Genomic DNA, 23524 nt, shown 5'->3' on the forward strand with positions numbered 1-23524 from the left:
GCACGAACCCATCCCCCAAGCCAAACTCCTGCAAGACCCTAAACAGATACGGCCACTCCACGCTGTCAAAGGCCTTCTCCATATCAACCGACAGGGTCAAGGCGGCTGGGTAATCCACGCTGTCCACCTCCATGACCTGCAACAGTCTCCGGATACACGTCGACGTGTTCCGTCGCGGAATGAACCCAGCTTGGTCCGGGTGAATCAGGGTGGGCATGTGGGCCAATAAGCGCTCGGCCAGTATTTTGCTCAGAATCTTATAGTCCACCGTTAGCATGGAGAGCGGACGATAAGCTGTCCTGGCCCCCGGGTCCCCTCCTTTTTTCAGGAGCGGTATAATCAACGCTTTTCTGGCAGTGGCGGAATAGTTACCAATGTTTATATACACATACACTTATTAATTATTAGCCACAGACATGTTGGTAGACCTGTTATGTCCTCTAGTTTACAAAGTTAAATAGGGATTAGGGTCAGATATTTGCTGTTTATCTTTGCTGCCCATCCCAGGTGCCTGCTATTTTCTCATCTTCTTGTGTTGTTTCAGCAGGGGAACATTTTGGTCTCCCAGTATTGTGGTTAGATGATTTGTATCCTTCCATCATTGACTTGAGGGGACTCTCACTTTTGCAGTGAGCACTCCAAAAGAATGCATGTTTACTCTTCTCCCAAATGTTCCTTGAGAGGCAGGGGAGAGGACAAGGAGAGTGGTTAGGAAGAGACCAGGCAGAGCCTGGTGGTAGACATAAGCAAGAAAGTTGAAGGATTTGGCATGGGAAGAAATGGGGAGAGAAAGAGCAACAAGGAAAGAAATGCCATGTAAGAGGGGTGAGACTGGAGCAGGCTAGTGTGAATGACAAGTAGGGTAGGGCTGGTACAAAGCCAGTGGTTTGACATTGACTGCCTGCACTATAGGCCTATTTGGACAGCCTCCTGTCACAGAATATCAACATTCCAAATACGGATCGGTCTGACTGCCTCACCCCCTGCCCCCTTCTTTCACTGAATGACTTTATTTGCTGCCTCATCTATTTTCATAAATTCTTTGACTTCACAACATTAAATAAGGAGTTCCAACTCTTGGGTGAATGCCCTAGAAAGAAGCAGGCACTAAAGGGTCTTTTCCTGAAATGTAACCTCTGTACGTTAATAGTTTTTTTAGTTTTAGCCATGTGAGAGCCCCCAGAGAGGTCAGTCTTGTGTGTAAATGTCCTTTCCTAATCATTTGGAAAGGCTGAAGGCAGCTAAGACTGGAGTGACCAGGAAGTGAATCTTAAATTTCCTGAAAGCAAGCAGGGTTTCTTGTCAAAAAAACACCACCTCACTTCCTGTCTTAAAACAAGCAAAGGTACAAAGTCTACTGCATAGTTTAAATGTAGGCGCATCTAGCAATGTAAGCTCACAGCGCACCCCTTTGTCACCGGGCACAACACTGTCTAAACTTTGCATGCAATATTGCACTTTGTAGCTTCATAACATCTCTGCTGAGGTATTCCATGCATTTCACCCCCCTGTCAAAAACTGCACCAATTTCGGATGTAATCCGTGGAGTGCATGGATTGTGTGTACTTGTCAAATAATTATGAATGGTGGCATTCTGTGTCGCTGTTTTTGTTTTGTTTTTTTGTGTGGAAAGCATATCTGTGAACCGCTTCGTTATTCTTATTGCCCCAAGTAGGAATCTAACTCGCAGATCACAGTTCTCGCCCTTACTGGCGATTGCCAGGCTTCGACTTTGGGAACAAAAGTGTCAACTTCACAATTAAAGGGAGGGGTGCTAAAAGTACAAATTCACGTCACTTTTTACCTGACAACACGGTGTCCGACTCAGAGAATGATGGTGCTCTGACCTGCATTGCGTGTCTGCGAGAGAGGGGAGAAAGCAATAACTCCTATTTTCTTCCCATGGATGGCATTATTGCTGGGAGCATCTGCAGGGCCGGGTCGGTGGTTCTTGCGCTCTGGAGCGGTCAGAATGGGAGATCGTTGTGAGTATGATCACGTTAGGTGAGAGCGTGCCGCACTTAACGTGGTCAAATGGGGTCTCTGAACTCATCGGATATCTTGGTCGGAGTCTTCCATTCACCAACCAACACCAATTGACCTGAACTAAACTTACAATTCGGGGGAGGGGGGAGAAGTGGAGGGAACTGAGAACATTCAATTTTTGCTTAATGTTGCGAAGTACTTTATTAAATCTGAATTAATAGCAAGGAAAAAAATACATGTATGCTACGCTACCAGATGCTTGAGAAACATGAAGCTCGGTGCCGTGAAGCGGAGAGGTTGTGAGAGAGAGGGGGAGCAGGAGGTGAGCCCGTGAGTGGCGCGCGCGTACGCGCTTGGGAGAGCAGTCTTCACTTTTCAAGCACTGCACTTGTGGCGCACCGCTGCTCGCTCCCGCAAGGTGGATGCCGCCACAAGTGCAGTGCTTGAAAAGTGAAGACAGATGGCTAAAGATCCTCCTAGAACAACGCATGCATGCTGCCTAGGCGAGACCTAATCAAAACAACACATGAGAGGTGTAAAGTAGAAGGCTAGTAGAAAATAACTCACGAAATATATTATGAACATTATCAAATCCCTTGGGATTAATAATTTCTGGATTTTTCTGCTATGTATTTTGCGTCCTGGCGGTACAACTAACCCAGTCAGAAAGAACTGAACAGACCATTTATTGATTCTCTTTCTGCCCTTCTCCAGTAACTCTTAGGATTTTCTTAAATCCTAAATTGACACTTTTTCCTCATGATTTTTCTAACAAGAATGATACCAATATCCTGGTCGATAAATGTATTTGGCTACCTGTCATGACTTCAAAGTATTTCTAAAAATCTCAACCCAAAATGTGATCAGTTCAGAAGAACAGCTCTGGAGCAGCCAACTCTGCCACTCAGGGATTTGACCGGGATTCTTACGTGGTGCTGTAGTTGCCGCTGTGAAGCAAATAAGAAATTCCACTTATCTTTCCCACACATCTTTTTGGTTCCACAAATATCAATTCTGCTACAAATGGGCTAAAGATGTACCTTTATAGAGTAAAACATCTTCTGTTAATACGGTCACACCAAGAGTTCTCACGCCCCCACTCCCTCCATTAATCAGTCAAATTGTTCAATCATTTGATCTCCTCTACTCAACAGTGCATAATATATGCTCAGAAACTGAATACAAGATTACCCACATTTCCTGTCCAAATATCGAACTCTCCTATTTACCCGACTGAACATATTTTGAAGCTATATACTGAGGTACGGGAACAAGGTTGTGTGGAGAGCCTTTTAAATCCTAGGTCCACAGTAATAGAATGTTCCTCCTTTCAACCTTTGCGTCCACAAGAAAAGGAAGCTCTGTAGGAAACAGTTTAAGATTAGGCCCGGGCAAAATGCTAATTACGCCAGCGTAATTTGTGTGATTTTGGGAGTTCGGCATTAAACTTGTTACGCGAAATTCCTGAAATTATGCCAAGCCGTGTAATTATTCAAAATATAGCACAGGATAAAGAGAATGACCAAAAAGAGAGTGTCTGTTGTGCCTGGCACTTGTATTTTTAATGCAAAATACATCCTGTCATCCAACACATTTTGTACTAAAATATAGTGCTAGGTGCCATATTTGCATTTTGCTTAATTACGCATATTTTTCCAGAAATTTTGTGTAATCATCTAAAAACAAATTACGTAAATTTTGCACACCCGTACTTTAGATACGGTGGGTGCCAAAGGAGCTTTTCCGTTCCTGCTATACTTCTCCAAGAAGCAGCAAGAAGCCATGTTGTCACATTCACTGTATTACAACACAACTCGACAATATAACTAAACATAAAACCAAAAAAAAACATTTTTGGAAGACCAACCAACAATATTTAAAATTTCATGGCTCCTCGCTTGCTAGAGAACATGCAAATCAACATTTTAGAAAGAGCCCAATTTGTTTACTGGTGGTGGCTCTTGTAATGGGACAGATAAAAATGATGGAATGTTAGAATCTTGTTTAGAGGTGTCTCCACAGGTTTAGAAGAGTAGATTCAGCTGTGGCCTCAATCTGCTAGAAGATGTCCACTCAAACATAATTATGGCTGCCGGACTTTTCCTAATGCATAGCTTGAAAACTCGAGCTCAATAAATGGGGGTGCGCACAGATGTAAGAGGAACCCTGAAACTGCACCAAAATATGGCAGCCTAAAGGGGAGCTGCCTCCTGCTCCGAGCTCTGATGCTTTAGATAGGAGGAAAGGATGAAGGAGTTGCTGCTACCGGTCTATTGGAGCCCCAGGCATCTGGGGCTGGCTGTGGACCCATGATGGCCAGGCAAAGTGATGGCTTGGAATTTTGCAGTCATCCTGGTATGAAGTGGGGCAGTGTTGGCAGAGGAGATGGAGACTGAAAAGTGCCCTACAACACAGGACTCCAGTGCATGGAGCTCAAGTTGGGAGGCGGTATACAGGACATGCAGCTGCACCTGGACTATATAACCAAGATCGGGAAGGTGACAGTTCTGAAGCTGAAAGGCAGTACTGAATGTGGTTTGCTGATTGCACTGACCTCTGCACAAGGCCCACGCTAGTTGCTGGAGTGAGGCTTGTATTGTGCCGTTGATCCAGCTTGGAGCCGGAGGACTGTGCTGGGGGCTTTGCTTACTGTGCAGGCCTTCTTGAGGGAAGAATTTGCTGGGGGATTTGCTTACTGTGCAGGTCTGCTTGAGGGAATAATTTACTAGGCATGACCAATCAGGGAGGTGCTAAATCTTTACTGATAGCGCCAGGGAAAGAGTGAGAAAAGTGGCTTGGCCGTTTTACCTTAAATATGGACTGCAGAAGTCAGGACTCTGAAACTGGGTAAAAAAGTGACCAGTATTGCTGCGCTTTGTTAGTTAAAGTATCCTTGGCGATATTATACTTGAGGGCAGGCAGAGATAGCTCAATGACTTTTACTTTTTTTGACAAAGAACTCCACACTGTCATTACACAGGACCTCAGGTGTTTGGGTGACCTAGATGATGGGTTATTTGACTGCCTAATAACTCTGAATGGAATATTAGGTTAGTTCTTTGCAGAGTCAAGGAGGAATCTGATAGGAGTTGAACTTGACTCTGGGGATGTGGTGTTTGGAGCTATTCATCGCAGTTTTCAGCCTAGCCACACTTTGTCATCAGGGTTTAGGGCATCCGGTATTACATTTGTTTGTGGTGGTGTTGATATTGAATTGAGGATTTACAGAGGCAAGAGTTGAGTGAGCCTTGTTTGCAAGGGCATTGGAATAGATTTTTAGTGTGCCCGCGAACCAGATGTAATCTTTCTTTGGTTGAACAGAGGTTTGAGGTGGGTTAAGGTAATCACACAGGGGATAAGAAAGTGATTGTCTGCGACAAGGCTCCGGACTGGATTCACTCCTTCCTCATTGGCCGGACCCAGCCAGCCAGACTACCACCGTTCCTCTCAGAACCCACACAGATCAGCTGTGGAGTGCCCCAGGGTTCGTCCTGAGCACCACCCTCTTCAACATCTACATGGCCCTCCTCGCAGCCATCGTTAGAAGCCTCAGACTCAACATCGTCTCATACGCCAACACCCAGCTTATCCTCTTTCTCACCAACAAACCCACAAGCGCCAGAAACAACTTCCACAGTGGAATGAAGGCCATTGCTACCTGGATGAAAGACAGCTGCCTCAACTCGGACCAGACCGACTCATGTTCCACGTACCAACCAGGCAACTCCGATCCTCCCAACTCGCTCTTTTCTCCGTCCCCAGGATCCACAAGACCAGAAGCAAAGGAAGGTTGTTCTCCTACCTCGCCGCCAAGACCTGGAACCCCCTGCCCCTCCATCTCAGGCTATCGGCGTCACTGACACATTTCAGGAAGGACATCAAGACTTGGCTCTTCAAATGATCCTCCACCCAGTCTGACCAGCAGCCCCTCTCTCCCAGCACCTTGAAACCCTTATGGGTGAGTAGCTGTGCTATACAAATCCCTGATTGATTGATTGACTCAATATACCAGGATGGGTTGTGTTTTTTTTTAATGTTGCTTGTGTGATGTATTATTTGTTTTTGCAAATGGTGGTTGACACGGTGTTAATGATAATCCAAAATTGGTGCTAATCCAATGACTGGCAATGAAGGAATAACCGAAGGCCTTGTGCCTTGCAGTATTCGGTCATGGACTGTGAATAGGTTGCATAACAAAATGAAAAAAGGGGGGTGGTCTCCCAAATTATTACAAGGCACAAGTCTAGATTGGTGCTGCTTCTGGAAATGCTTCTGCTAGACAAATACCACTAGGGAGGGGGTAATATTCGAGGAGGGTGCCAATTCTTTTCTGCGGATAAGCCTTTAATTTACTGTAGAGTGACTGACTCCAATTGATGTTTATGCTTTTGGACCTGTGCGTCCACCAGTGTCATTGAAACCAGGGGCACAGGAAGGGCTGCAGCACTACAAGAGAACCTTGAAGAAGTCTGTCTGAACATTAACAATGAAGAATGTGCACGTTTGTCTTGCAGCATGTAAAGAAATTTCAAAAACAGGCGTGTTAAACGTCAGACTTTTGACCAGCGGCTGATAATTCTTTGAACATCGAGTTTCCTTTCTCTTGATCAAAAATGAAGATATTTGGGAGACAGGAGGAGGGGTGTGAAAGGAGAAAGCATGAGTATGTCAATGTTTTATAGCACACAGGCAAATATGACTAACTGCTTGGATTCCAAGCTGATCTTTTCAAGGAGCTCAAAATTAACAGCATGATTGAAACGTAGTGTGGCTCATTAGGAGATCCATTGTGTCTGAGGTGGTAGTAATGAACCCAGTAAATGCGCCTGTGCTGCAGTGTTTACCAGGCATAATAATCTGGTCTTTCTGAGTTCTAGACCTGGGAATGATGGATAACATGCTCATAACATACATTTTCCCAGTTCCGAACTGCAAAACTCAAGATATTAAAGTGTTTCCCAAGACAAATTCAGGTTTTCCACTACAAACTTTGTAGGGCTCACATAATGAGACCTTGCTCTTTATGAAGCTTTTGTATTTTTTACAATCCTAGGTCTTTTTTTTGAGTGGGTGTCACTGCCCCCCCCCCCTCCCTTTCAAAACTGTCCCATCGCCACTGAGGTCCGTCATTGGACGGGTAGGTCCAGAGAATGGGGAGGAGTGACAACCTGGGAAGGAGGCATTGGAACCAAAGAGGTTTAGTGGATTTTCATAGGAGGTATACAGCACAGAGTTAATGTATTTCATATTTAGCTTTTAAACTAGAATGTGCGGTGGTGGGACGAAGATGTGAATTTTTGGTTCTGTCCTGCATGAATACCTTAGTGTGAGCCCAGGCCCTTAACTAGTCACCAGGGCCCTTGACTAGTCACCAGGGCCCTTGACTAGTCCTCAGAGCGCCTGGTAAGCAGTATCCAGCGGGTGTGTACAGTACGAGGCATACCTTGTCGTCAGGCTTGTAATCTGCAACTGTTCCTCGGACATAATGCACCAGGGAGTCGATCAGTCCGTCGCATTCTCGCATCTGCTTCCTCCCCTCGGGGCCTGCAGAGCTCATATTTCTGAAAGGCAACAATTACACGAGTTGACAAATTGCTGTCTTCTGATGCCTCCTCTTCAGATGCAAAAGGTGTCCTGCCTCCTTCCGGCAGAAAATTGATGTATGTCCACGCACATTCATACCACGCCCACATCACACCAACTTACGCATCTCTTAAAACTCTTTGCTTACTTTTACACAAGCAAACACACACGTTACTTTTGTCTCAGCCAGTAAAACAACATATGGATATGTGTTTATATTGCAGAATTTACCGAAAAAAGAGAAACAAAATACACTTTTCTATTCATAACCCGCCGGGTTCTCAATTATTTGCTTTGGACAAAGTTTCTAGGGATGCTTTGCAGGAGCGCACGCGAGACGCATATTCAGTCTTTCAAGCTTCAGCCACATGCTGTGATCCAGGCCTGGTCAGACAGGAGCTCAGTCTAACCTCTTGGTAGGATCTGCAAACGCGAGCTCTATGAGGCGCCTTCACTTATTATCGCTCTAGAAAAACAACATCTTGGAATTGTGTTGGAATGAGCTCCGAACGTAAGTCGACTTCTTCAGCAGTAAAGCAGGCAGGAGTATTAAAAGCACTATGTGCTCTAACAGTAGGAATTGCGCACATTTGACACATTGCACCCAAATCTAGAAATGACAACTACCGCAAAATGCATCCTCTCGACCTCAAACATCAGAGATTGAGGTTACCTGGGAAACAAGTTCTTCATCGCCCCAACTTTAAATCTGACAGGCGAGGAGGGTTGTTTTCCATACATTTTGCGATTACCAGATAAAACACGAGAGCCATTTAATTTCAGATGGAGACTTACTCCTCTGTTCTCGGTCCCAGGGATGGCACCTACAGTGTAGGAAGGTGATGCGAGATGTGTTTCCCTAAACGTCAAATGTGCAGGTTCTCTTACCTTGTTGGATTGACTTCTGTTTATAGCTTTGAGGCGCTAATGTTTGAATATGCTACTTACCAGTATGCATCTGTTCTTGGCATGTAGGGCTGCTGACATTCATATCTGTGCATAGATCGCCGCCTAGTGTTGGGTCCGGATGATTGCACATTGTTGTCCTGGAAGAGTCTTCGAAGTATCCTGAGATGGGCGACTCCTCCCCTGGACCACAGTGCGCATGGGCATCCTCTCCATCCCCAGATTGTTTTTCGCCATTGTGGCAGTGATGGAGTAGATACAGGAAGTGATGACCATGCTATACAGTAATTCTGAGAGCTGCAGCTGCGACAGGCGCCGGGGAGGAGGGTGGGCGATATGAATGTCAGCAGCCCTACATACCAAGAACAGATGCATACTGGTAAGTAGCATATTCAGTTCGAGGCATGTGGGCTGCTGAATTCATATCTGTGCATAGAATACACAGCAGTACCTCCTATTAGCGGCGGCTACCCGTGCCAGCTGCAGCAGTCTGAAAAAGAGTTCTGAGAACAGCCTGTCCTACAGCTGCCTGCTGTTTTGAGTGTACATCTACACAGTAGTGTTTTGTAAATGTATGTATAGTGGACCATGTGGCTGCTCTACATATTTCTTGTAAAGGAATGTTTCCCAGGAAAGCCATGGAGGCCCCTAACTTCCGTGTTGAGTGGGCTCGTGGTGGAATCGTTAATGTGCGTTTAGCTTTTTGATAACAAATTTGGATACATTTAACGATCCATCTGGCTATACCTGCTTTGGAAATGGCGTTGCCTTTGTGTTGTGGAGAGAAGGCAACAAAGAGTTGTTTAGTCTTCCTAAAGTTTTTAGTTCTGTCAATATAGTACATGAGGGCCCTCTTTACATCTAGTGTGTGGAGCATCCTCTCAGCGACATTTTGTGGGTTTTGAAAGAAAACAGGCAGTTCGATGGTTTGGTTTATGTGGAACTGCGATATTACTTTAGGCATGAATTTGGGGTTGGTACGCAGTACGACCCGGTTTGCGTGAACTTGTATAAATGGCTCTTGAATGGTTAGTGCCTGGAGTTCACTAACTCTTCTTAAGGAAGTGATGGCAACCAGGAAAGCCACTTTCCAGGTAAGGAATTGAATCTCACAAGAATGGAGAGGTTCAAAGGGTGGACCCATTAGTCTGGTGAGGACCAAGTTGAGGTTCCACACCGGTGCTGGGGGGTGCCTTGGGGGAATCACCCGTTTCAGTCCTTCCAAGAAGGCTTTGATGGCAGGCACTCTGAATAAAGAGAGGTGCTGCCTGTTTTGGAGATAGGCTGCTATTGCGGTTAAATGGACACGTATTGAGGTGTATGCCAGATTGCATCGGTATAGGTGTAATAGATAGCAGATTATGTTCTGAATAGATGCGTCTAGCGGGTTAATGTCATTGTTGTTGCAATAAATGACAAACCTCTTCCATTTGGCTGCATAGCAAGCTCTGGTAGTGGGTCTCCTAGCTTCTTTGATGATCTCCATACAGTCAGGTGGCAGGTTTAGGTAGCCAAACTCTAGGACTTCAGGAGCCAGATTGCCAGGTTCAGCTGTTGCGGATCTGGGTGTTGAATTTCTCCATGGTTCTGCGTTAAAAGCGCGGGTTTGATCCGCAGCCTTTGATGCGGCACCACGGAAAGTTCCAGAAAGGTGGTGTACCATGGCTGGCGTGCCCATGTTGGAGCAACCAGGATGAGTGTCAGTGAGTGCTGTCACAGTTTGCGTGCCACCAGCGGTATCAGCGGCGCTGGGGGAAAAGCGTACGCAAATCTGCCGGACCAATTCATCCATATCGCATTGCCCTGCGACTGTGGATGTGGGAACCTGGCGGCAAAGCTTTGGCATTTTGCGTTTTCCCTTGTGGCGAATAGGTCTATCTCTGGATGACCCCACTGCTGGAAGTACGGTTGGAGTACTGATGGGTGTAACTCCCACTCGTGCATCTGGTGGCTGTGTCTGCTGAGCAGATCCGCCATCTGGTTGTCCTTGCCGGGGAGGTGTTCCGCCATGAGGAATATGTTCCTCTGAATGGCCCACTTCCACATGCTCTGAGCCAGATGAGACAACTGTGGAGAGTGTGTTCCTCCCTGCTTCTGTATGTAGTACATGGCAGTCATGTTGTCCGTCCGGATCAACACGACCTTGTTGCATAGGTGTACTTTGAATGCTTTCATTGCCAGGAAGATTGCCATCAGTTCCAGAAGGTTGATGTGCATCTTCTTTTGTTGTGTAGTCCATAGTCCCTGCACTGTGTAATTGAGTACATGAGCTCCCCATCCCTGGAGAGACGCGTCCGCTGTCAGTATTATTTGCGGGACAGGCTCTTGGAACGGTCGGCCCTTGCAAAGGTTTTGTGGATTCCACCAATGCAGAGAGTTGTATGCCCGACCGCTCACCAACACTAGGTCTTTCAACTGTCCTTGAGCCTGATTCCACTGACTTGCTAAGCACTCCTGAAGCGGGCGCATATGTAGTCTCGCGTGTGGGACTATGAAGATGCAGGAGGCCATCATGCCTATCAAATGCATGAACACTCGCGCCGGAAGGGAGTGTTGAGGTTTGAATTTTGAGATCAGCTGTTGCATGCTGTTGATTCTCACTAAAGTTGGCTGAGCTGTGGCAGCCAGAGTGTTGATTGTGGCACCTAAGTACTGTTGTATGTGCGCAGGTTGGAGACTTGATTTTGGGTAATTCAGTGAGAATCCCAGATCGTGAAGAAGGTGAATGGTGTGGGACATGTGGGTGGCACATTGTTGTGCTGATTTGGCCTGAACTAGCCAGTCGTCCAAATAAGGGAAGACGTGAATATTTTGTCTTCGCAGATGCGCGGCCACTGTCGCCAGGCACTTGGTAAAGACTCTGGGCGCTGTTGTTACTCCGAAGGGGAGAACTTTGAATTGATAGTGATTCCCCTGAATGGTGAATCTGAGGTATTTTCTGTGTGAAGGGTGTATTGGTATGTGGAAGTATGCATCCTTCAGGTCTAGTGTAGCTAGGAAATCCCCTTGAGTGAGTAGTGGGAGAACCTGTTGGAGGGTGAGCTTATGGAAATGCTCCGACAGTATATATAGGTTTAGGGGTCGCAGGTCTAGGATAGGTCGGAGCGAGCCGCCCTTTTTTGGGATCAAGAAGTACAGAGAGTACACTCCTGTGCCCTGCTGGGCGGTGGGCACTACTTCTATGGCCCCTTTTGCGAGCATAGCAAGCACTTCTTGCTGGAGTAAATGTAAGTGTTCGACTGACATAGGGCGGTGCTTTGGTGGTATATTGGGTGGAGTGGAAGTTAGTTCCAGACAGTACCCATGTTGAATGATGTCCCTGACCCACCTGTCCGTGGTGATGTTCTTCCATGCGGGCAGGAACAGCTGGAGTCGCCCCCCGACAGCTGTTAAGTGGTCGGGGGGTAGGGAGAGGGCATCACTGTTTGTTTTTTGGGGAGGACCTGGTGTTGCCATATCCACGTCCCTTGCCCTTGGCGCTGGATCCACGATATCCACCCCTGTTGTTTTTGTCGTAGGTGGTTTGTGTGCCACCTTTGGCATACTGTTGTTGTGACCCCTGGCCTCTTGACGTTCCCCTATTTCCAGTGCGACGAAAGGAGCCACTACGAAATTGTTGGGTTTGTAGCGCCCCCATAGATTTGGCAGTATCTGTGTCTTTTTAGGTCTCGCGAGCCAAAGGCTCGAAGAGACATTTTATATGTGGGCTCCCAAAAGTGCTACCAGGCCAGCCTAGAGCTACAGTGCATGTGCGCGGGCGCGCGCACCGCGTTTACTTTCACATTCACGGCCGCTTTGATCGCGATCACTTTCACTTTCGCGCGGCCGCTTAGCTGCGTAGATCCAGCCTCCTCTGCCGGCACACCCACTATTTGGCTCGTATGAGCATACAATTATTCATTTTAGCGCAGTATAATTTTCAATTACATTAAAGAATCATTATCATTATTACACACCCATCCCCTTTCTACACATACAGCTTTCCAGCAGAACCCCAAGCCACCTGGCTCCTCCTACCCCTAAGATTGTGATTCTCAGTTTCATTGTGAGGCTCACAAGGCATAATACTGAGCCAAACCGCTACCCTCTAAGCACTACACAGCAGCATATATTATTAATACACTTAACCAAATTCCTGCACTCGCATCCATAGCAGGCGCGCAACACCCATTGGACTCAAAGGGCTTCAGCCCCCCCCCCCCCCGCGTCGTGTGTGGCAGCCCGGGATGAGACACCTTCCCGGGCAAAAAAGCAGCCGCACCCGAGCACTTCACAGGTCTTTAAAAGACCATTTGCATGTTAATGAGGCCTTGCTGTTGTTTCACCCCTTCTAAGAGCCCCTGCAGCTCCCCCGAAATTTGGCTCTAGTTGCGCCTCTGATCCATAGTGTATATGGACCTTCATTTACGCTCTGCTCCTTACTGACGTCCGTAGCGGACGATAGCCGTATAGGGATCTGGTGACTGGCATTCTCAGAATCTTGTTTTAATTAAGTAGTTCACTCCTTTCCAACTTAATAATATGACGAATAACTAAAACTATCTTTTTCACATTTTAGATCAATAGTTTGTGCCATTTACGGTATTATATCACTAAGAAATGTGAGCAAATTACACAATGATTCTGCGCTCGGTACTCGTTATGTGACGTTTTGTTGCTAAAGCATGTTCCAAATTTGAATAAAGTGATAGGAATTGGTGTCCTTTGTTTATGTCTACTTTCCAAGCACTCACATGAGGATTTTGTAAATAAGTACAGCTGACTTCGAATTGGGTTTTCGGTCTTCCGCAAGAGGCGGGGGTTGGCTCTTGTTAATGTGGCGTGACTGCGTTCCAGTGTGAACAGAGCATTGGCAACCCTTTTCTCTGTTGTTCCTTGCTGTCCATCTGGTTCTCCTCTGCATCATGACTCCCACTATCTATGTAGTGCATCACGGCTGCGACCGAACTGGTAATGCCCCAACTACTTTAATCTTACCTTGAATGTGTGACTCAACTTGGTTGTACATTTCTTTTAATCTCACACGGCCCCTAACCCCACACGTGGGCCACAGCTTCTATTTGCAATCACGTGTTCCTTATTTTCCAATGGAGCACTCCATAGGAATGTAAAGTTTTGCAGAGCGTTTTCTTTTAATCCATCCACCATCTCACTCCGCTCGCAATTTACTTAATATAGCGGTGTTAAATCTCCCCAAGGGCATTAGTACCAATTTACGTTATACCACAGCTGTTTCACTGATTTATAACTTTAAAAATACAGCTTTGTTGTAACTCAGCTGAAATGCGACAGCCACAGCTAATTATTGAAGTCACCCTATTGTAATGTTTCTGTGATTTCATTTGCCAGACTTTCTTCTCCTGTAAGCCATCTGCCCAACACACCCATCCCCCAACCCTTATATCCCATTCACCTTTTTGCAAAATCAGCTCCACGCCTTTGGAGCAATTTGCATAAGTACCGCATTACATTACACATGGTCACCTACATTTATCTATGTATTTCAGAGCACTGCCAAAGGCCATTTTGGTCAACAAAATCCTTCTCCTTTCTGTATGTAAATTGGATTTGAGTGCCCTCAAAAATAAACCTATAAAGGTTGCAGGACAAGGGGCAGCAGGAAAAAAATGCAGCTTTGTTCTTAGCTGGAACGCGACAGACGCAAATAATAATTAAACCGACCTTTTTGTTTCATTTTTTCAAATTTTATTTGCCAAACGCTCCTTTCATGAAAAGCAAGGGCAGCTATAAAATATTTTAAGGAAACTTCAGGCAATTACATTACGAGATTTAAAAGACGAGTCAATAGACAAATGTGAAAATGTACACCAAACCAAACAAAAGACATGCACAAAACTTCTCATTTCATGGCGAGCTGTGCTGGCAAGAGTTTTTGCTGGAACAAATTTAGGTGGAGAATCATTTTTTTGGGAAATATATTAACTGTTTTAAGCAATTGAAAATCGTATTACTGCTCAAGCATCCGGGACATTTTTACATTGGGACATCATTTCACCTAAACTTTTGAGGGCAGGGACTAAACATTTGCACATCATATTTGACATAGCTATCTATATGTTGTATTTTTGCAAGGGGGGGGTGAGACTGGACGTACACTAATAAAGAGAAGAGCACTAGTCCACGGACACCATCATATAAACTGTACACGTGTATCAACTGATAGGCAAGTATGGATGAAATTAACTCCCTCTTCTGCCACTGTGCCCCCCGCTTTCACCGCCGTGCGTCATTCTGCCGCGGTGCCCCCCTCTTTCTCTGCTTTGCCTCCCTATTCTGCTGCTGTGCCACCCTCTTCTACCGCTATGCCACCCTCTTCTTCTGATGTGCCACCCTCTTCTGCCTCTATGCCTCCCTCTTGCACCACTGTGCCTCTCTCTTGCACCACTGTGCCTCTCTCTTGTATCACTATGCCTCCCTCTTGCATCGCTGTGCCACCCTCTTCTGCCACTGTGCCTCCCTTTTGCACCACTGTGCCTCTCTTGCACCACTATGCCTCCCTCTTGCAACGCTGTGCCACCCTCTTCTGCCACTGTGCCACCCTCTTCTGCCACTGTGCCACCCTCTTCTGCCGCTGTGCCTCCCTCTTCTGCCGCTGTGCCTCCCTCTTCTGCCGCTGTGCCTCCCTCTTCTGCCGCTGTGCCTCCCTCTTCTGCCGCTGTGCCTCCCTCTTCTGCCGCTGTGCCACCCTCTTCTGCCGCTGTGCCACCCTCTTCTGGCGCTGTGCCACCCTCTTCTGCCGCTGTGCCACCCTCTTCTAACGCTGTGCCTCTCTGCTGCCGCTGTGCCTCTCTCTTCTGCCGCTGTGCCTCTCTTTTGCCACTGTTCCTGCCTCTTTTGCCGCTGTGCCTTCCTCTTTTGCCGCTGTGCCTTCCTCTTTTGCCGCTGTGCCTCCCTCTTCTGCCGCTGTGCCTCCCTCTTTTGCAACTGTGTCTCCTTCTTGCACCACCATTGATTACAAACCCCACAGCTGTTGGTGCCTGTGTGAAGGGGAAAGGGGACAGAGTACCTGCACTTCTATATTTCCAGTTTAAGGACTGGGAACAGTTGGCGTTCATTATTCACACAGTTCCACCCCACGCAATTCAACTCCACACATTTCCAATCCACACCACATAATGTAACACCAAACCACATAATTCAATTCAACAACACAATTACACAACACACCACATACTTTAAATACACTACAGAATTCCACAGCATGCCCCAAAATTCAACAGCACATCACATAATTAAACTCCACTGCATACCACTCAATACCGCAAAATACTTTTCCACATAATTACAGTCCATAGCACACAGTCCCACTCCATGCAATTCCAATACACCAAATACCGGGTTCTTAGAAGATTGTGAGACACCTTTAGTACGCCAATTTGGTAAGTTTATTTTGTCACGGTCTTGCAGAAAATACACTGCAGGAGACAATGTTCTTATGCACGTTTCCTCTTTTCAGTATGCAACGTGATTCACAAGGAGACAAGATATCAAGTTACGGTCTTACGTACTATTAAGCGTTCTCTGGCCAACTTACATTTTCGGTAAGCCTTGAGTTATATTTTTTGCACACATCGGATCATTTTTATTGATTATGGTTATGGTACAGACGGGACTCATGAGCGTTTTCTCCTTGTCCTTTTAAGTATAACGGTCAGCAGGCAAACAGGGGAACGGCCATTAATTTTCACTAGTACTTTGGGTTTACTAGTGCCTACCTAGATTCTGCATACCACTAATTAATTGGTAAGCTTTACATAGTATTTACTCTTGGTTTGTGTTTAAGCAATGGCATGGCGGTAGCTAGTGTGCTTATGAACGTTGTATATTCTTTGTATTATATAGGGTTCCTTGGTTGTACCAGTCGCTCCGAGTTACGGGGCAGTTAACATATGCGCACGGGCAGTGGACCCGACTAGAGTTTTTTCGTACATTGCAGTGGAGGTACAGAGTTTAGTCGTTTCCTGGGGATTTACTAATTGCATTTTTAGGTCTCGCTGCTTAGATCCAGCCTCCTCTGCCGGCACACCCACTATTTTCATTGAATCACCTTCAACGCCACTTGTTGCTTCTTACTTTCCTGCCCTTTCTCCTCTACCTTCCTCTCTTTTTAATCTGCCTTCACCGTATATTCTTTGCTCTCCTCCCTTCCTTCTTTACAACCTTCCTTACTTTTTTCATCCTTCCTTCATCCGCTTTCTCGTCTATGCCTTCCATTCTTAACCTTCCTTATTTTCCCTACTTACCTACTTTACTTCATTCCTTTTTATAACTTACGTATCGACCCTGCCTGCATTTTTTTCTGTGCCATGCTCCTTTTCTTACCTCTTGTCCATGCTGACAAAGTTCCTATGTCTTCTCATTCTCTCTTCTCCCCATTAGTTTCTTAAGCTCTCCTTCCTTCATGCCAATTTATCGTCCTTACTTGCTCCTGTGGTATTTGTTTCTCTATCATTGCCTTTCGTGATCCTCTCTTCCTCGCTTCCTTCCTCCTGTACCCTTTGTGCTTTGTTCTGATTGGGTAAGTTGTGTCCTCTACTACTCCCTGATGCTCCCGGGACTGTTTCTCACCTCACTCCCATTTAGTTATTTAATTATTTGTGCAGCAGGAATGTGCTTTTGGGCAGCTTGAGTCATTGTTTGTGCTTCATGCACTATTATTTTTTTTATTTATTGTAATTTCATTTAACCATTCTAATATGGGCATCTGCTCTGTTAGAAATGCAAACTAAAACCGGCCGTTTGCATCGAGACCCATGCACAGGTATTTGCACACTAATGAACACACATCATGAGACACTGACTGCCATCTTGGAATGGGGTTTATTTAATAAAAAACACAATTCCAAGATTGCCAGCCGGGCGTGAGCATGCTTCTTGATGCAGGCAAATAGCGAGCGAACCTATCACGGAGGGAAACACGAATGTTAATCAGAAGCCCCGCAAATGTCACTGTCGTGTTTTCTCATCGTGTAATAAAGAAACGCCAAGAAGAGCCGTAGGGATGAGCAATGTGAGTCTTTGACGATATCTGGCGATGCAAACTGGGGCGAACGTTGTAATATTATCCTTAAAAGGATTGGCTTTAATGTTATGAGATATGATTCACTGCAGACGTTCACGCATATAAAAAGTGATATTTTCAGGCAGCTTATATCAGCGCCGAAATGTCAAGTCAGAGCTTCTTTTGTGTACCTCCTCTGGATCTTTTATGCTCCTATATTTAAATTACTCACTCCTGCGCTCTCTCTTTCTGTTGTCTTTTTTCTCATCTAGCCAGTCCTCCTCTTCACTAGGTTTCCTACTTATGTTCCACTTTCATTTTCATTGACCGCCATTGTCTCTGTGCCACAAAATGACTACTCCCCCATGTTTTCCCACTGCTCCTCTACATATTGTTCTGTTTTGCTCCTGAAGCAGGCATACACCAAGGCTTCTTGGCGCTAAGGGATATTTAACAGTACAACAGACTTTACTCACCCCCTCTAAACATTACTAAAAAGCCAGATTTTCAGAGTGTGCTCACTTCTGCCCGGAATTCCTAATTTCACAGCGGAAACTCAGGGTTTCGTTTTTAATCTTCAGCAACTCCACACCTATCGAGTTACTGGTACACCTGGCACTATCATGGGTGGGGTGGGGAGGGTCAAAGTTACCAGTTATATATATGGGCACTAGTAATGAGAAGACTGCCACCCTATAAGATTTTAGTTTACCGAACTTAAGACCGGGGATGGAAAACATCACCTCATTTTAGAAGGCTAAACTATGGGTTATTCCATATTTAAACCTGTGGCATGTATAACTCTGTGTGCCAAGTTCATGGCTTTCAGGCACACGTATTTTATGAATGGATGCCAGAGGAATTTACGAAGCAAGGCTAATATATTGTCATCGTTTTCAGGCCCACAATCAGGTCGATTGCTGCATCTTTGAACCAACTGTAGTTTTCTTTTAGATCTCGCTCAGACGAAGCCAAGTACATGTTATTTCCATAATCTAACTGTGACTAAACTCAGGCCCTTACGGCCACAGTATGAAATGCAGGTTAAGGCAGGACAGGATTATTTCAAACATTTAGAGATAGAAAAAAATGTGCTTTTAACATTAATTACCAGCACATCAAAGGAAAATGTATGAAAATATGAACATCCAGATTTTGTACAGATTTAGATGGAGTTTTTGTTTTTTTACATTAACGCGGGTCAAATAGTGATGCATCCTGGTGAATATTCCAGGATAGTCAAGAGAATTTGGTGAGATTTCATTTTCCTGTGTCAAAAATCACCATGCACCACAGAATCAAAGCGACTTCGGGGCAGGTGGGTCATTAAATACAGATCGCGCCACTTGTCCTCATAGCCGCCTACGGCAGCAGCATACCTAAACAAGCATTTGCAATGCAATAGTTCTCGCATTTGCAAAAGTTTAAGCTATTGGCATTGTTCATGACAATGCCTTTTTTATCTATTTTATAAAACAAACACATAAATAAATGCCATTATCATTTACAATGCCAATAGCTAGTGTTGCATTATTATTAGCAATGCGAACTGCTCACACTTTTATAATGCGAGACCTATTGCATTGCAAATGCTTGTTTTATCTTCTCTAGGGTAGTGTCAACGTCTGGGCCAAATAAAAATTCTGTGTTAACCGGTAAGTTGAGGATATTATTTTGGATCTCGGGTTTGAAGCCTGAGATGCGTAACCAGGCATGGCGTCGTAACATGACACTAGTGTTTATTGCCCTGGCCGCTGTGTCAGCTGCGTCTAGGGCGCATTTTATGGACGCATTAGTGAGGATTTGTCCTTCTCTAATGAGGAGCTCCGCTGACTCTTTATACTCCTCTGGTAGGTGTTGGAGCAGTGACTCTAGCGTGTCATAATGTGACCTGTCATAACGTGCCAGGAGTGCTTGTGTATTGGCAATGCGCAGGATATTGGCTGCTTGCGCTGCCACACGTTTGCCAGAGGTTTCGAGGACCTTTGACTCTTTGTCTGGGGGAGGAGCATCACCAGTTGTCTGTGAGTGGGATCTTTTGCGAGCGTTGGCAACCACCATAGAGTCTAATGGCAACTGACCCCTAATGTATTTAGGGTCACCAGGTGCAGGCTTATATTTCTTTTCAATCCTGGGGTTTAAGACTCGGGCTCTTGTGGTGTCTTTGAAAATGTCTTTGGCAGGCTTCAGAACCCCTTTAAGCATGGGCAGAGTCTTGACCGTTCTTTCCGAAGATGCAAAAGTGTCAAGCAGGAAGTCCTCCTCAATGGCGTCAGAGTGCAGTTCCACCCCATGATGAGCAGCAGCCCGTTCGATAAGGGCATTAAATGCGGCTGTGTCCTCTGTAGGAGAAGTTTTAATATTGTAGAGTAGCGCATCCTGAGCATGTGGCGTGACACTTGGGTCTGTGGGGTCATCCCATGCCTGATCAGGATCCTGTGGTTCATCGGGATCTGCGTCCCCGGGGTAGATGGTATCGTCCTCACCATATTCTTGCATTGGGTCCGATTCAGAATGGGTAGGAGAAAAGGACTGCGGAGCTAGTTGGAGGGGATGGAAGTGTTCTTGTAGCACTGGTTCCTGCTCCGCCGGTAGCTTGCGTTTAAGAGGAATTTTGTATGGCACCTCTTCCCTGACTGGAGTGATCTTGCGCTTGTGGAGCATGAGCCTGCCAGTGTCGGCGTCGATAAACTGTGGCCCTGAAGGGTCGTGTTCTGTTAGGCCAGAGGTGGTGGACTGTGTGTGGAGGACACGTGTCCGAATTTGAAAGAGTTTCGGTGCCGATGTCGGTGGCAGCCCAAAGGTAATGTTGGTGGGCTCCGAGTGCACTGTACCGGGTGAGGTAGTGCGGGGACCCGAGGTAGAGTGAGGGCTACCTGGTCCCGGATACGTTGGAGAGATGCAGGGACCTGCTGCAGAGCAAACTGAGATGGTGGTTTGGTGGGCATCTTGGTAGTAGGTGTGGAGGCCGACCCCGACTTTTTTGTCGGAAGGGGGTCACTGGCTTGAAGAGATGCATCGATAGTCGACGTAGTCGAGGACTTCTTCGGCATCGGTGCGTTAGGCGTCGACGTAGCCGAGGCGGCCATTTTGACTGCGGAGGCGACGGGCTTCGGTGTCGGCGCCGAAGGTGTCGGTGCCTTGTGGTGCACGAGGGCGCGCTTCTTCTGTGCGTCGACCGCGTCTGCTGCGGTGAGCTCGGCGCCGAAGTCCTTTTGTACGCGTTCGGAGCCGACGACTTTCTTCGGCGTCGGCGCCGGGGCAGTGGACTGTTTCGACGCCTTTGATCCGACCACCACCAGTTTCGCTTTCGATTTGGAAGGGACTGGAGCGATGGATGTTTTAGGGTTTAACAACCCGGTCGTCTTGGGTAATATTGGCTCTTGCATAGTGTTCAGTGCCGGGCCGGAAGGCGGGGCCGAGGAACCATGGATTAGGTCTTGGGTAAGGCCCGAAGGCGATCCCTCGACCGGAGCCTGACGACTAATTTCGGCCTCCGTTTCGACGGATTGGCCTAACTCCTCGGGAGAGCTGTCTTCTTCAGCCCCATAGGCTTCGTCGATGTCCCCTACCTCGTCGACGGCTTCTTCACGTCGAAAGAGCTCTTCGTCATCGTCGTCCGATCGGGAACCATGCTCCGAAGCGGGGCTAGATAGTATTTCTTCCACGCTCTCGGCGTCCTCGTCCTCGGTGCTGAATATGTTGGTGGGTGCGGGCGCTGCCTGCTGTGCCTCGAGCCTCGCTGCCCGTCGGTTCCGTAGAGTTCTCTTGGATCGGAACCGCGCGCAGGCCATGCATTTTGATTCGTTGTGATCCGGCGAGAGACATTTGTTACAGACCGGGTGGACGTCGATGTGAGGGTACTTGGCGTGGCACAACGGACACCTCTTGAACGGAGTTCTCGATTCCATGGTCGATGGAGCGTCGAAGTTTGGACCAATTCGATTCGAAAGTTCGAAAAGGGTGTGGAGCACTAGAACTAGTAGTCGACACCGAACGGTAACTGTACCAACGAAAACTATAGGCCTTTTGGCCTAAAACTAAGTATTCCGAAGTTGAGCTAAGATAGTTGCATCCGAACCCAATGGCGGAAAAAAACAATCTGGGGATGGAGAGGATGCCCATGCGCACTGTGGTCCAGGGGAGGAGTCACCCATCTCAGGATACTTCGAAGACTCTTCCAGGACAACAATGTGCAATCATCCGGACCCAACACTAGGCGGCGATCTATGCACAGATATGAATTCAGCAGCCCAAATGCCTCGAACACAGTGTCTCGCTCTTCAGCAGCGAGTCTTCCGGTGGACAACACGTCATTTGTTGCAGCTTTAGGTTGTTTTTAACTTCAGTGAAGAAACAATGTTCACCAACCTGAAATTGTATCCTACTTTTATTGTTTACTAGTCTGTGGTCTTAATAAACATTATTTAACCATCATCACTCTTCTAATATAGAATAACTCCACTGCCTTCCAATGCATGAACAACACTGTTGCAGCAGGCACAGAGGAGGCAAGGCTGGAGTTGCTATTAGACATAGAAAAATAACACTGATGTCAACAAAAAAAGGATGACATTTTTTTTTTTTACACTGAACTGTCTACTTACACCTTTATGTTTGCCTCCATGCTGTTTTTTTTAGCTAGTCTATTGTTCTCTACTTTTCCTGTATCAAAGTAAAATGAGGAGATAATAGGAATTTCCGAGAGGGGCTCATCCTCCTAGTTACATATACCTAAAAAAAGTAGCCCTACTCCGTTATGGATGCTAAACCTCCTACAGAGAGAAAAAGCGCAAGGCTTTTTTTGTGTAACCCTCACCCACCAGGGTTACCCCTTGGTGGCATGCATCATCATAGGCTTCCTCACGTTCTGCTGTGGAATGGGAGCACTAGTTGGTATATACCCGATGACGGATAAATAGGAGATGGATGGGTTTTTTATGTGAATTTAAAAATGCTTGCCTGGTAGGAAAAGTATGCTTTATTCCGTCTTCCAGATGGTATGATTATAAGGGAAGAAAATAGAAAGTAAGTGTAGTTTTGATGACCCTTCTTTCTACATGGCCCACGTTTCAAGCCACCCATCCCCGTGGCTATTTTCAGGACCAAGGGACTAACTCTCTGATTCCACTCCTGATCAGAACTTTTTGACTCACTAAATATGCCAATCAAAAAGCATGACTGAGTGGCCATCTTTCACCCCACATTTCGAGGTCATAGACAGTGTCCAGTTTTGCTTTTTTCGACCTGCCTCTGCGCACCTTTATGCATTTCACTCTATCTCTTGCCAGTCTCTACTAACTCACTAAGAATCTCCAATCCCGGTTGCTAATGGCAACTCACCATTCCATATCTCTCTCCTATCTACTTTAGGTGGTCTACGCTGCTTCTACAAATCTTTCCGTTCTTTCTCTAATCCAGTCTCCACCCATTCCACTTACAATCAAACCACAAACTATATCTATCTCAAGTGACTCAAACGCTGTACAGCACTTGACTGTTTTTAAACTTAGTAAGAGCTTTATAAATACAGCTACAAACATATCCACCAAGTCTCAGGGCATACTGTTGATAACATAGCTCGGGTGGTTAACGAACTTGCAGCACAGATTTTGTAACATGTTATAAACATGTTAGAGGTGTCATATGCCTGTTGCAGAGCACAGCCTGCTGCATAACATGTTTTTGTATCCGAGTAAGACAGCTCAGTCAGTCAAGAATATATGCATTTCGGTTGCTACACATACTCATAAAAACAGTGATAAAACTTATACATTAAAAATCAAAATCCATAAAATTAATTCAGCAAACATTATAAAATCAATATATTCCTTCTTAACAGCACAAAAATGAAAGTTCAGGACAAAAAGCCAATATGGATCTTCTAATGTATGGTGAGAGGATTGAATAACTCATCCAATTTTTAATTTATCTGGGCAAACAAGAACTTCCTTCCAGCAGGTCTCGCCAAGGGCACTAACAAGAGAAAGAAGCAAGCACTGGCATAGCCAATGGGCGTGTCATGGG

The 23524-nt window shown here is 46.0% G+C and overlaps 1 protein-coding gene across 1 annotated transcript in view; it reads right to left on the reverse strand.

Moving 5' to 3' along the window:
• The window catches only part of PKP2 (plakophilin 2), a 416690-nt gene that overhangs the window by 71517 nt on the left and 321649 nt on the right, over positions 1 to 23524 (reverse strand). The window contains exon 7 of the mRNA XM_085652804.1: positions 7430 to 7547. Coding sequence (XP_085508930.1) covers positions 7430 to 7547 — 118 coding nt within the window. The remainder of the gene's footprint in view (positions 1 to 7429; positions 7548 to 23524) is intronic.

Source organism: Triturus cristatus, chromosome 4_1 (assembly GCF_964204655.1).
Source record: "Triturus cristatus chromosome 4_1, aTriCri1.1, whole genome shotgun sequence".
Lineage (NCBI taxonomy): Eukaryota > Metazoa > Chordata > Amphibia > Caudata > Salamandridae > Triturus > Triturus cristatus.